The 12,062-nt window shown below is 39.1% G+C and overlaps 1 protein-coding gene across 9 annotated transcripts in view; it reads right to left on the bottom strand.

Annotated features, from left to right (window-relative positions):
• LOC117290394 (serine/arginine repetitive matrix protein 2-like) overlaps window positions 1–12,062 on the bottom strand; it is a 61,988-nt gene that overhangs the window by 20,791 nt on the left and 29,135 nt on the right. For 7 of the 9 annotated variants that reach the window (XM_033771769.1, XM_033771772.1, XM_033771774.1 and 4 more), the window contains exons 5-7: window positions 3,986–4,060; window positions 2,490–2,519; window positions 91–156 (exon numbers count right to left, since the gene is read on the bottom strand). In XM_033771769.1, the coding sequence (XP_033627660.1) occupies window positions 91–156; window positions 2,490–2,519; window positions 3,986–4,060 (171 nt within the window). The remainder of the gene's footprint in view (window positions 1–90; window positions 157–2,489; window positions 2,520–3,985; window positions 4,061–12,062) is intronic. The other 2 variants (XM_033771773.1, XM_033771775.1) reach the window with 1 other exon arrangement.

Here is a 12,062-nt window from a genome sequence, read left to right as displayed (position 1 = left end):
GTTAGTCTGACATTCAAATAAATCTGACAAGCTACACGTTTTTGTATAGGGGTGGTTACCCCTACCAGAACTGAAGTAAGATTAAATCACCTGTCTCTCTTTCTCTTGTGTGATTTCTTCTTCTTGTCCTTGCGCACGGGGGATGTACTCTCTGATCTGAGATGGGTAAGTGGCAAAATATAAACTGTTATCAAATATTGATGTAAACAGAGATATTGTTGTTATTTACAGTTTGTACCAATCCACAGAGTGCCCCGATGTGATTCGAACTTGGGTCCTATAAAGTGGACAAAAGATACAAATACACCAACCCGACCAATAGAACTTTTATCATGCTTCCTCCATCTTGGTCTTGTTCCTCGTATCAAGTAACAATAATGAATGCTAATAATCATTTTGCAAATAGGAACCAGACTGTTTTGCTCTTCCAGCCTCGGTTTGGTAACATTGATATCAATGGGAGAAATTCAAGATGGCTGCACCATGATAAAGGTCCATTGGAAGTGGCCTTTGAAATATATAAAAAGGGTCTGAAAGATGCTTTCTGAAAGATTAAGTTTCAGGCTTGATACATAAAAAGAAGCCTTGAATGAGGAGGAATCTGAACTCCATGGCATCTGTTGCCTCTTGTCTTGGCCCTAGTGCCCCTTAAAGGCACTGGACACTATTGGTAATTATTCAAAATAAATATCATAAATTATCATTAGCATAAAATATAATGGGGAGAGGTTGATAGTATAAATCATTGTGAGAAACGGCTCCCTCTGAAGTGACGTAGTTTTTGAAAAAGAAGTTATTTTCTAGAATTTGATTTAAAGACCTCAAGTTTAGAATTTGAGGTCTCGAAATCAAGCATCTAAAAGCACACAACTTCGTGTGACAAGAGTGTTTTTTCTCTCATAGTTATCTCGCAACTTCAACGATCAGTCAAGCTCAAATTTTCACAGGTTTGTTATTTTATGCATATGTTAAGATACACCAAGTGAGAAGACTGGTCTTTGACAATTACCAATAGTGTCCAGTGTCTTTAAATATCATGCAAAAGACGAAGTGAAGTGCCTTTTACAAACCTTACCATCAAGCTTGTACAAGTATGCCTCTATACATGTACAGTGTATCTGGGCCACAACAACAGATAAATCTTTCTAGAGCATGGACTTCAAGCCTGGTGCGTGTGTGACCAGTTTTAAAAACCTGATCTTTCCATATAATTATTGCTTTAACATTTGCAGGAAAGAAAATTGAGTGCCGTAACAAGGGCCTAATGTTCAAATATCAGCAAGAGTTACGAATTCTACAGAGTCTCACCCTTAAAAACCCTAAATGAAAATCAAAAGATTGATCTAGTTTGAAGGCTTGCACCCACCCAGCGAGCGAAAGTAATTGATGAACTATATAAACAGCAATCACACCGGACAGCACTAAATGAAAGCTTTAAAGTATTGTACAACACCAAAAAATCTAACCAATGTTTTCGCGTGTTTATGACTTGTATTACTAGTACACGTAGATCACACTTGTCGTTTTTTGTCAGTTTCTAATCAATCATGACTTTACAGGATAAAACAGGATAACAAATCCTTTTCACTTTCGGTCTTGTCTACTCTCAGCCAAAGCCTGGGACATTTGCCTGATTTAACAGTATCAACATGCCGCGCATCATGAGCGCTGATGAAACGCTGGCATTTGTTTCCTCCCACGAAGTCTTCCCGACCATGTTGAAATTAATTTGCAGTGTATGATTTGGAGGGTTGATAGATATCTAGATAGCCCGAAGGTGTATTCTGTGATACTTCCTACAGTTCAATCGGTCATAGTTTTTGTTCATTTTGTTGTTGTTTCCAAATATGAAAATATCATTACATATTTATATTTAAAGCTAATTATTAAAAAAGGCTCAACAATAAAGTTCGTTTGCTGACTCTATTTGTATCTTAAAAGATATTTATTTAAAAAAAATCCTATGCATACATAGATTTCAAGTATTATTTTATATAGATGCGTCTTTTAGAACCAATCGACAAATGTTGATAACTCTAATAAGACTAAATTGTAAAAATATCCGTGCCATAAAGAAAATACTAATCAAATTCATCACTTTGTGTAATTGATAAGACTTTTCCATGACCTATGTATTAATTTGTAAAACTTGTTTGGTGGATTGGGTCAACGTGTAGTTGAGCACCACATAGTTTTCAGTATGCAGACCGCTTTATGTTGTCGTCAATCATCAATTTATATTTGTACAATTTCACTCAGTTCATCAGAACGGAGAAACACTGCTCCAAGGCAAGCAGTCAAACCCCCTCTGACTTCCTTCTATATCTACATGTAATCTCCACTGCTAGCGGATGCTGACTTTCCACTTCTTGCAAAATTTACAACAGGTGGAATTTTAATCTACAAAAACCACCCGATTGGGGGTAGAGGAAAATAATGACCAGTTAAATCTGAGAAGAAAAAAACACACGCTTTAAAAAATACTTTACCTGTCCATGTCTCCATTTTTCCGTTTTTTGCTAGCAAAGAGCAAACACAAAGTAACAAACCAAGAAAGAAAGAAAGAGAGTTAACGAATGAGAAGCAAATATCCATCAGATCTAAGTCTATTTCGTTCAAGAGAGAAAAACAGCTACGAAAACAACGGACGCGTGTCTGGTGATAAAAACAGGTCAATTAGCATGCTGGATAAAAAATCCCTGTATTGTAGGAAGTTTTCAACAAAAACAGAATGTCATTTCTAAAGAGTGTGAAATACATTCCTCCAAACTCCTTTAATGGAGGGTATGTAGTTTAGTAATTACTCAATCATTTAATGACCATAAATACTTTCTAGGTAAAGAGCACTAGAGAGCTGTTCATGATATTATAAAACATTGCTAGAAACGACCCCCTTTAAAGTAATGTAGTTTTAGAGAAAGAGATCATTTTACCCCAAAATTTGAATCTGAGAAAGGCTTCAACAATGAGAAGCCTGTCACTCCCAGCTGAAACCACACAATTCTGAAGCAACAAGGGTGTTTTATTCATTCATTGTTTTGGGGCAACTTCAATGACCAATTGGGCACAAATTTTCACATGCTTATTTTATGCATATGTTGGGATACTGGGTGAGTATACTGGGGTCGATTTCACAAAGAGTTACATGTAGGACTAGTCCTAACTTAGGACTAGTCCTAGAAGATATGCAAATTGCATTGATAGTCCTAAGTTAGGACAAGTAACTGGTCCTAACTCAAGATAAGACTAGTCCTAACTCTTTGTGAAATCCACCCCAGCTCTTTGAATCCGAGCTCTGCAGTGCACAAAGTTGACTACAATTGCCAAAGTTCAACCACCTCTGATAACAAAAACAAAGTGAGCGATCATGCTCTTCCCACCCACTGGCTGTCAAGTGCCTCTACAATAGCAAACCATAAAAAATCAATTGATTTGCTATTTTTATTTGATTGGGGCTTACTAATGGCCAGCGCAGAGCCCAGCAGGAGGGCCCTAATGACTAATGAGTCTTTTTTTATGTCATTGATTAATGAGTTGTGCATTTATTAAATTTCCTGTCTGTGACACCTGCCCTCCACACCAAGTGTTTGAACGTTTTTCATTATTATTGTCGTCAGAATCACTTTGAAAGTTTACTGTGAAGGGGCAATTTAAAAACTACATTTTGTTGTGCTTAGCTGCTCTGTGAAATCGGGCCTAAGCAGATGCTCTGATAATTGCTTACTCATCAGGGCCTATATTTCACTCAAGACAAACCATTGAGACTAAATTACAGATTTAACAGGGTACCAGTCACAAATTGTACATGTGACACCATCGTTTGGCTGGTAACCTTATTCTGCTCAGCATAATTTTGTTGTGCTTAGCCCAGACAGCTGCTCTGATTAGTCAGTGCTTGTCTCATCACAGCCTATATTTCAATCACGGCAAACCATTGAGACTAAATTACAGATTTACGAGCTCTATACATTTAAGTCAGACCTACCGACTGCGATGGCGGCTAGACTTCTTTCTCTTGTGCTTGGTCGGTGGCGGTGAAGTACTCGGCTCTCGCAAGATCCTGAAAATATTACACAAAAGACAGACAGGTTAATTAACAACGATTACGGAACACTTTTCGATGAACTTTGGGTATGGTTTTTGTGTACAAACAGATACATTAGTAAGACCATCTGATAAAGTTCAACAGGAATACAATTTTATAGACTGAAAAGAAAAACAAGCTCAGAAAAAAAGGGTTTTATACCCTTTTTTTTCCCAATGTAAAATTGTGTCGGAGCGCTTTGATCGGTCTAATGATAGTAATACCAATGCACTGGGAAAGGCTGTCGTAAGCACTATGCACATGGACTATTCCCCCCCCCCTTTAAACCACGTTAACGTGTAAAATTGCTGTAATTCAGCCTTTGTGCTGCGAGGACAGTTTTTTTAATAAACCATTTTATCTATCTATACATGTATCTATCTAACGGCAGATGATGTTCAAAAACAAAAAGGTTTTAAAGCACTCAAAACGAAAGGCATGTGGTCATCATAAATGATATGCCCATTTTACATACATCTTGTCGCCAGAAAATGCTGTGGAATGTTAAAGATAACTCTACAAAGGTAACACGGTCTATACAAATACTCTTTTAAATTATTGTCAACAGTTTCAAACATTTGTTTAAAGCCATTATACACTTTCGGTACAGAAAAAAAAAAAAAAAATCACAGATTTATTGATAACTTACAGGGTTTACAGAAGGTAATGGTGAAAGACTTCTCTTGAAATATTATTCCATGAAATGCTGTACTTTTTGAGAAAACATTAAAACAATATCAATTCTCGATAGCGAGAATTACGAATTTAGTTTGAACACATGTCATGACAAGAGGAAATGTGCGGAAACCAATGGTGGGTTTTCCGTTATTTTCTCCCCACTCAAATGACCGCTTGAGCCTAAATTTTCACAGGTTTGTTATTTTATATAGAAGTTGTGATACACGAAACAATACTGTTTACCGAAAGGGTCCAATGGCTTTAAACTAAGTATGCTGCTACATGTACATCAAAGCTGCTAACATTTTGCAGATTTCGTACAACAAACAGAGAGATATTTACATTCAACGTAATAGGGACAAAGTTTCCATAATCAAGGAGATTTTCAAATTTGTTCATCAGAACATGGCCGGAAAGATTGGTTTATTTTCAGGGAAAGTTCTGCAGAATCGGGGAGTTGGCAGCTCTGCTCAACTTAAACACCATACCACACTAAGACATACTCCACACAACAGGTCCATATAATTCATGCAAGGCAACCATATCAAATCAAAACATTTTGGCGGGAATTGTAACAAGTCCAAATGGGGTTAATTCAATTTGAACCCCCAGTTGCTAAGGAAACTAAGAGGTTGGCCTTTCATAACTGTGTGCCCGGGGCCCAATTTCAGCATGGTTATTTTCCTCCCAAATTGTATTTTGTTGTTTTTATCAAGGACTTTCGTTTGCAAAGCTGTTAGTGTATCAAGTGGGCATGAAGACCTGCTACAAAAACGAGGCCATTTCATTTTATAATTGACACCCTTCAATGACAGACACACTTTGGAAAGACTCTGCAAACTGAAATTGTCACGGTAAAATAAATAAATGTTAAGACACAAGGTTATTACGCTTCCAAAACGAGGACATAGCACAAACGTACCAGCGTTTTCTGAAGTCAGGGCTCACTTTTGTAACGGGTGTACATGAAGTGCAAGAACTTTCAAAACACAAAGAACTTTCAAATACTATTGCTTAGAAGTAACAGATAACCAGCTGAAATTCCATAAAGTTCACATTGTTTTTTTGCTCTGCTTATCCTAACGTATCCCACGTTGGGTCGGGGTTGGGTCGGGATCCCGACATCACCTTTCCTGATGTAACACCTCGAGATACATCCATCCCGACTTATCCCAACGTATCCTGGTGTGATGAGTCGGGAATCCCGGTGAGATATGTCAGGATCCTGACCACATTTTTTTAGGGGAAATCAGAATTTGATGGGCATCTCAAAGCGCTCACCATGTTTAAGACATGTGAAATGCCAATACAAGTCATGACCTTTACTTTGACCTTTTTGGTTGAAACTGTCGGTGCAGGAATGATTATATTGACACGAGTACTATTTCACTTTCCCTAATGCTACACAAATCCCTACAACCCAGACAATGCTAAGGTATCTGTATCCTAATTGCACACGTCGCCTCCATGCAATATGTATGAAATGATCAAATGAATCGCCACCCAGGACAGTGACGAAGTACCAGTCTATGTACTGCCAGAAATATCCTAAAGGCCCAAAAAAAATAAAAACATGTTTAGCGTCCCCGCCCGCTTCCTTTTCAGATGCCGTCTCTTTTTTCCCCACTTTTTTTAATTGATTTTTTGTTTCTTCACAAACAAAAAAACGAATATATTTAAACATTGTCAACAAAACAAAACAAATTATTGAGTAGGCCTAGCGTAGCTGTTTGTTTTGAAAAAGCAGGTCCGGCGACCATTTTGAAAAAAAGCGCCTCCTCCTTTTTTTTTCAAAAAGGGAGGACACTGAACATTTTATTTTTGCCAAATGCATGTTCATGTACTTAAGCGGGGAGCCGTGGACTGATTGAGTGGTTAATCTTCCCTGACGGAACCGGCTTTGATTTGTGCTGATTAAAACCGAACGCTCCCGAGGAGCTAATACTTGTAATTCCCCCGACTTATAGAAGGACATACATGAAACGGTGGCTGAAATCTCATCAGCTGTGGTTGCCAAAACTTCTTGGTTATCATTTCCTAAGAAGTTTTATATGCACTGAAGAAATAAAAGGATACATGCAATGGAAGTTGAATTCTGATCAGTGATGGTCATTTTCATTTTGCAAAGAGCATTTGCATTGGAAGTCTATGTGAAATTTTAGAAAAGGGCACTAGGGCAACAGAGGGCAAGGCCATTTTCATATTGCAGCGAGCACTTCCAATGGAGGTCTATGGAAAGGGCACCAGGGCCAAGACCATGGGGCAAAAAGTAATTCCAGGCCTGCTATATACATTCGACAATCCTGAAAATTCACCAGGAGGTTATTTCCTCTAATGCCTACATGTACATGTACATGTTGCCTACATGTACATGTACATGTAGTCTTAAACTTTGGCCCCTCAACATTTTCCAATAGACTTTATCCTTTCTGATTGAAACTTACCATGGTCCCAGATAAGAAAGTCATGCTTGGATGACCAGGGATTACTAGCTGAGGTAGAACTCCTACATGTCGGTCAGCTTTAATTGTAACCACTGTATGCTAATAATTACTGGTCATGGCGGTGATAGGGCGATCACTTTCAAGCTCCAATCAACTTCACCGTCAGAACTTCATCGGCATGATTGTCTGAACTTTCTTAATTGAGAGTCGAACTCGAAAGGTTTCACCTGATTGGGTCATCCTATACCCAAGGGGGATTGTTCCATTAATCAAGGGGGAAAAGATCTCTCAACGATATATGTACAAGGACAGTTGGTCAATCACTCAATACACACGCATAAAAATACAAACATTGAAATGGCGTAAATTCTGCGCCTGAAGGCAAATTATTGTTTCGGTAATTAAGAATTGTTGATATTGTTTGCCAAGCTTTCAAGGATGTACTTTTCAATCTTGTGTGGTGAATCAATGGAAATGTTTGAAGAAATCTGATGAGGCCGATTAGATTATTCCCCTCTGGCTGATGAGCTTGGTGAAACTGTTCAAATTGGTAATTGGATCAATATTTATGGAGTCTATGACACCACAAAATAAATTTTGCTAGCACAGGCCTGTCAAAGACGGTGGCGTTACCAGACACTTTCATTTGGGGTGTGGGGTAAGCGAGAGCAAAGCTTGTGGAGAGCTGTGACACTTGTGTCCTTAAGCAAGACACTTAACCATTGCTTCGTCCTTCGGATGGGACATAAAGCCGTTGGTCCCATGTGTTGTGTAGCGCATGTAAAAGAACCCAGTGCACTTATCGAGAAGAGAAGAGGTTCAAACCGGTGTTCCTGGCTGTGGCTGCTATATGCGACGTAGCACCTTGTAAACCCTTATAAGGTGCTAGCTAATTGGGTCTCAGAATTAATCACTGCAATAACCTATCTTTCTGAGAGTTTGTTTATACTCAGCGCCTTGAATACCTTGTTCAGTAGATACATGTACGTACGCTATAATATAAGACTTCGATATTATTATTATTATTATTAAAAAAACTGTGTACTTTATATACTTTCCCCCTCAGTTTAAAAGTTTGATTCTGGTCTTACACCAAAATTCTGGTCCAGTCAAACTTTGAAAAACAAGCTTTATGGCTGTGTTAAGTCTCCCCACTGTAGCGTATGGACTAGTGAAAAAGCTGACGAGACTAGTGAAATGACAAGCCGACTGGTCCTGCTAGCAAGTCACTAACAAATTTAAGGGTAAACCCTGACACGTTGCAAAGGGCACCTCTACATTTGTACATGTATGAGGGTAATAAACATTTCTACAGGAACAAGGGGCACTGAGGCAATGACCAGGGGCATTGAGGCATTTACCTCTACTGCCTCCGTGAAATATCAGGCCTGCAATCCCAATGGAGTCATATAAATGTTTGAATGCCAAGTTTCTCAGGTCAGTCACATTGCTATCATCGGTTATACCAAACTGCTTGGCGATAGGCTTCAATCTTGATCATTTTAAAGTCCTTCACACGTATCCACAATGTATTCCCTTTCAAATCGAACATAGCACTTGAGCGCACACTCAACCACACACAGCTCATTATCTAGTTTCTAATGTACACATGAACTGTATTATCGGCCAAGTGAAGAACAAAAAGGTGCTAAAAATATTAGTGTCTGTCAATAGAGGAGACTAATATCACGCTATAACCGTACTAACTAAACAACTTCCAAACACTCGCAGTAAAAAGTCAATGAATATCACTTCATCAGTCAGTACCGTCTCACGACTGCCATTCAACCAATTAGGTTTTTTCTTCCTTCTTCTATCTTTACCCGCCTCGGGCAAACCACTTGTCTCTTCGGCACGATATGCCTCACCGCCGTTGAGAAATGTTCATTGCCCCCGTTTGTCACGACATTTTCAAAGGATTAGGTCGGCTCTTTGTGAAACTTGTTCACTTGGGTTGGGCAGGGGGATTTGGAGATCTTCGGGACTTTATTGAGACAGAGCTGTACATGATGCATACTGAAATTATGTCATACTCTCTCAAGGCATTTCAATATCTTGTCCGATTGGTGGCATTTTCATTCTTTTGAGGGTGAGGCTCAATATAAATCGCTCTTTTTGAGTGAAATTTGAATGAACTTCACTCTAAATCGAGTTGAAATTCCAACTCATTTTAACTAAACTGAGGTTGAACGGAATAATAGTCTGGTGCCATGCGCAATGATTGTTAGCATTCATTACTGTTATTGGAAACAGGGAACATGACCAAGATGGTGACAGTATGATAAAGGTCTATTAGGAACATGGACCCCCAGCTTGTTGCCTTTAAACAGAACATGTTATCTATCGCCTACCCTATACAAAATGTACACTTAATTGATCTCGACTCTAATGAGTCGAGTACCATTTAGAACAATACATCCAGCCACCTCCTGTGATTAATTGTAACCAAGTAATCACATGATACACATGTTTTAATCTAACGATGTCAACTTATACACGATTCAAGGACAATTGTGCAATTAAGGCGTGTTGATACAGCACCGGGATACATTATGTTGTGAGCACGAACGATTTATCGATAAGTTATAAGACGGAAATTGCAAATTTGACTTGCACAATACAACTGAAGTACATACTTGAAAGCTGCAGTAAATCTTTAAGACAAGTATTTAGCCAGCTTCTACGAAAAATAGGAACTCAAGTGCCACCAATCTGATAGGAATCAAAAACCAATTTGCTTGTTGATGGGTGGGAGGAGGGAAGAGACCAAAGAGGCTTATCGTACATAAAGCCTAATCAGACTCTTGGACCTGTTCAACTTTTGTTCCCAAATGCGGCTTTTAAAGACACTGGACACTATTGGTAATTGTCAAAGGCTAGTCTTCACAGTTGGTCTATCTCAACATTTATGCATAAAATAACAAACCTGTGAAAATTGGTCAATCGGTCGTCGAAGTTGCGAGATATTAATTAAAGAAAAAAACACCCTTCTCGCACCATGATCTTACGAAGTTGTGTGCTTTCAGATGCTTGATTTTGAGACCTCAAATTCTAAATCTGAGGTCTCGAAATCAAATTTGTGGAAAATGACACTTCAGAGGTAGCCGTTTCTCACAATGTTTTATACTACAAGTATGTATCAAGCTCTCCCCATTACTCGTAATCAAGAAAGGTTTTATGATAATATTTATTTTGGGTAATTACCAAAAGTGTCTAATGCCTTTATGTGAATACAAATTTATAACATTCAATTCAGGTTACACAGCCTCTGTTCCCCCTGGTCTTAGCCTTGGTGCCCTTTTTAACGTTCCCATAGACTAAGACTTCCCATTGGACATGTTGGAACTGCCTTTTGCAAAATGAAAATGGCCTTGCCCCTCTCAAGGATGAAATTTCAGGCCTGAATTCACTTTCTAATTAAAATGTCAAACTATTATGCATTCAAGAGAATGTATCATGACAGATACTTCTGTCCAGCATCTTTTGTCGAGGTCTGCACTTCCTCAGTTGTCCATACATAATACATGTATTGAGGCCTTGACTTTAACACTGGACTGCTCAGCCGAGGTCAATGGGTTTAGTATACTCCCGAGGTCTTGCGCTACTGTATTCAATTCAACCCAATAACCCATATAATAATATAATAATTAAAATAATAATTTGGGGGGCTAATCATCCTTACTCGCAGCTAAGAGCTGAGTTGCGAAGGACGCGGTTACAACGTGTTCGAGAAGCTGGCATGCAAGGGTGCCTTTGGCTGCCAGCCACATCAACCCATTATGACCACGGAGCACAGCCAAAAATCAAAAGTGTTTCATTTTTTTTTTCCCGAGGGAGGAAAACTGTATGGTATGGAAAACCCTCATGGCACAGCAGAGAACCAACGCACAACTCAACTCACATATATGGCCCCGGCCTGGAATCGAACCGGGGTCACCTTGGTGAGAGGCGAGCACTAAACGCACAAGCCTCTATGACATCTCATGTTTCAGGCCTTGTATTTTGCTTGTGAAGAGGCACAGCACTTTTTATCTGGTAAGGGGCACTTCTATGGGGAAATTGTACATTTGTTTGGAACCAGATGGCGCGACAGCAGAGGCAGAGGGCACCACAGTAAAAACACAATGTATAATTTCCCTACAAACAGTGTAGTATCTTGCCTGCCAGAGAGGCCCTGGACTCTACATGTACAATGTTGCTCTTTTGGTAAACCAAGGTAATTTGGTCTGTCTAACATAAGCTTGCAAGCTCACAAGCTTGCTGAATTCTGGTCCAGTAAAAAATTGGAGCCACAAGCTGATCGTCTAGTGGACTGTTTCACCAAATTTGAGCCCGGACTAATGCTTGCAAAATGTACCGCGCGAACACACCCCTTACACTTTTGATGTTGACTATACTTCTAATTTACACTGGGAGCCAATGAACTCTATACGGAGAGAGTCCATTACTGCAGCATGTGCTTTGAGCGATTCATGCAATGTCAATCTCCCTTTGGCAATACACCGAACATGATCAACTCAACCCATTCTTATTGATCTCTAATATCGGAAGTTGATTACGTTCAACAAAGTGTGCTAGGCATGTGGTCTATGGCACTATACTTTAAAGTGATGGTAACACATTGGTTTTTTAATGAGTGCCTCAATTCCGATGGTCTAGTTCCAAGAAACACAAAACTAATCTCCCACAACTTCACTGGAACGGTAGCTGACTTTTTTAGAAGATGTTGTTTAAAAGTTATGTACATTTTTCTCGGCCTATAATTAATAATGGCTTGTCGGATCTTGGACCACAGACCTCTGATGCTGCAGAAAATGGTAAATAATGGTGGCAGCCTATCGTACACCCATGTTGTC

This window comes from Asterias rubens, chromosome 5 (assembly GCF_902459465.1).
Source record: "Asterias rubens chromosome 5, eAstRub1.3, whole genome shotgun sequence".
Taxonomy (NCBI): domain Eukaryota; kingdom Metazoa; phylum Echinodermata; class Asteroidea; order Forcipulatida; family Asteriidae; genus Asterias; species Asterias rubens.
This window is presented reverse-complemented; position numbering and strand designations above follow the sequence as displayed.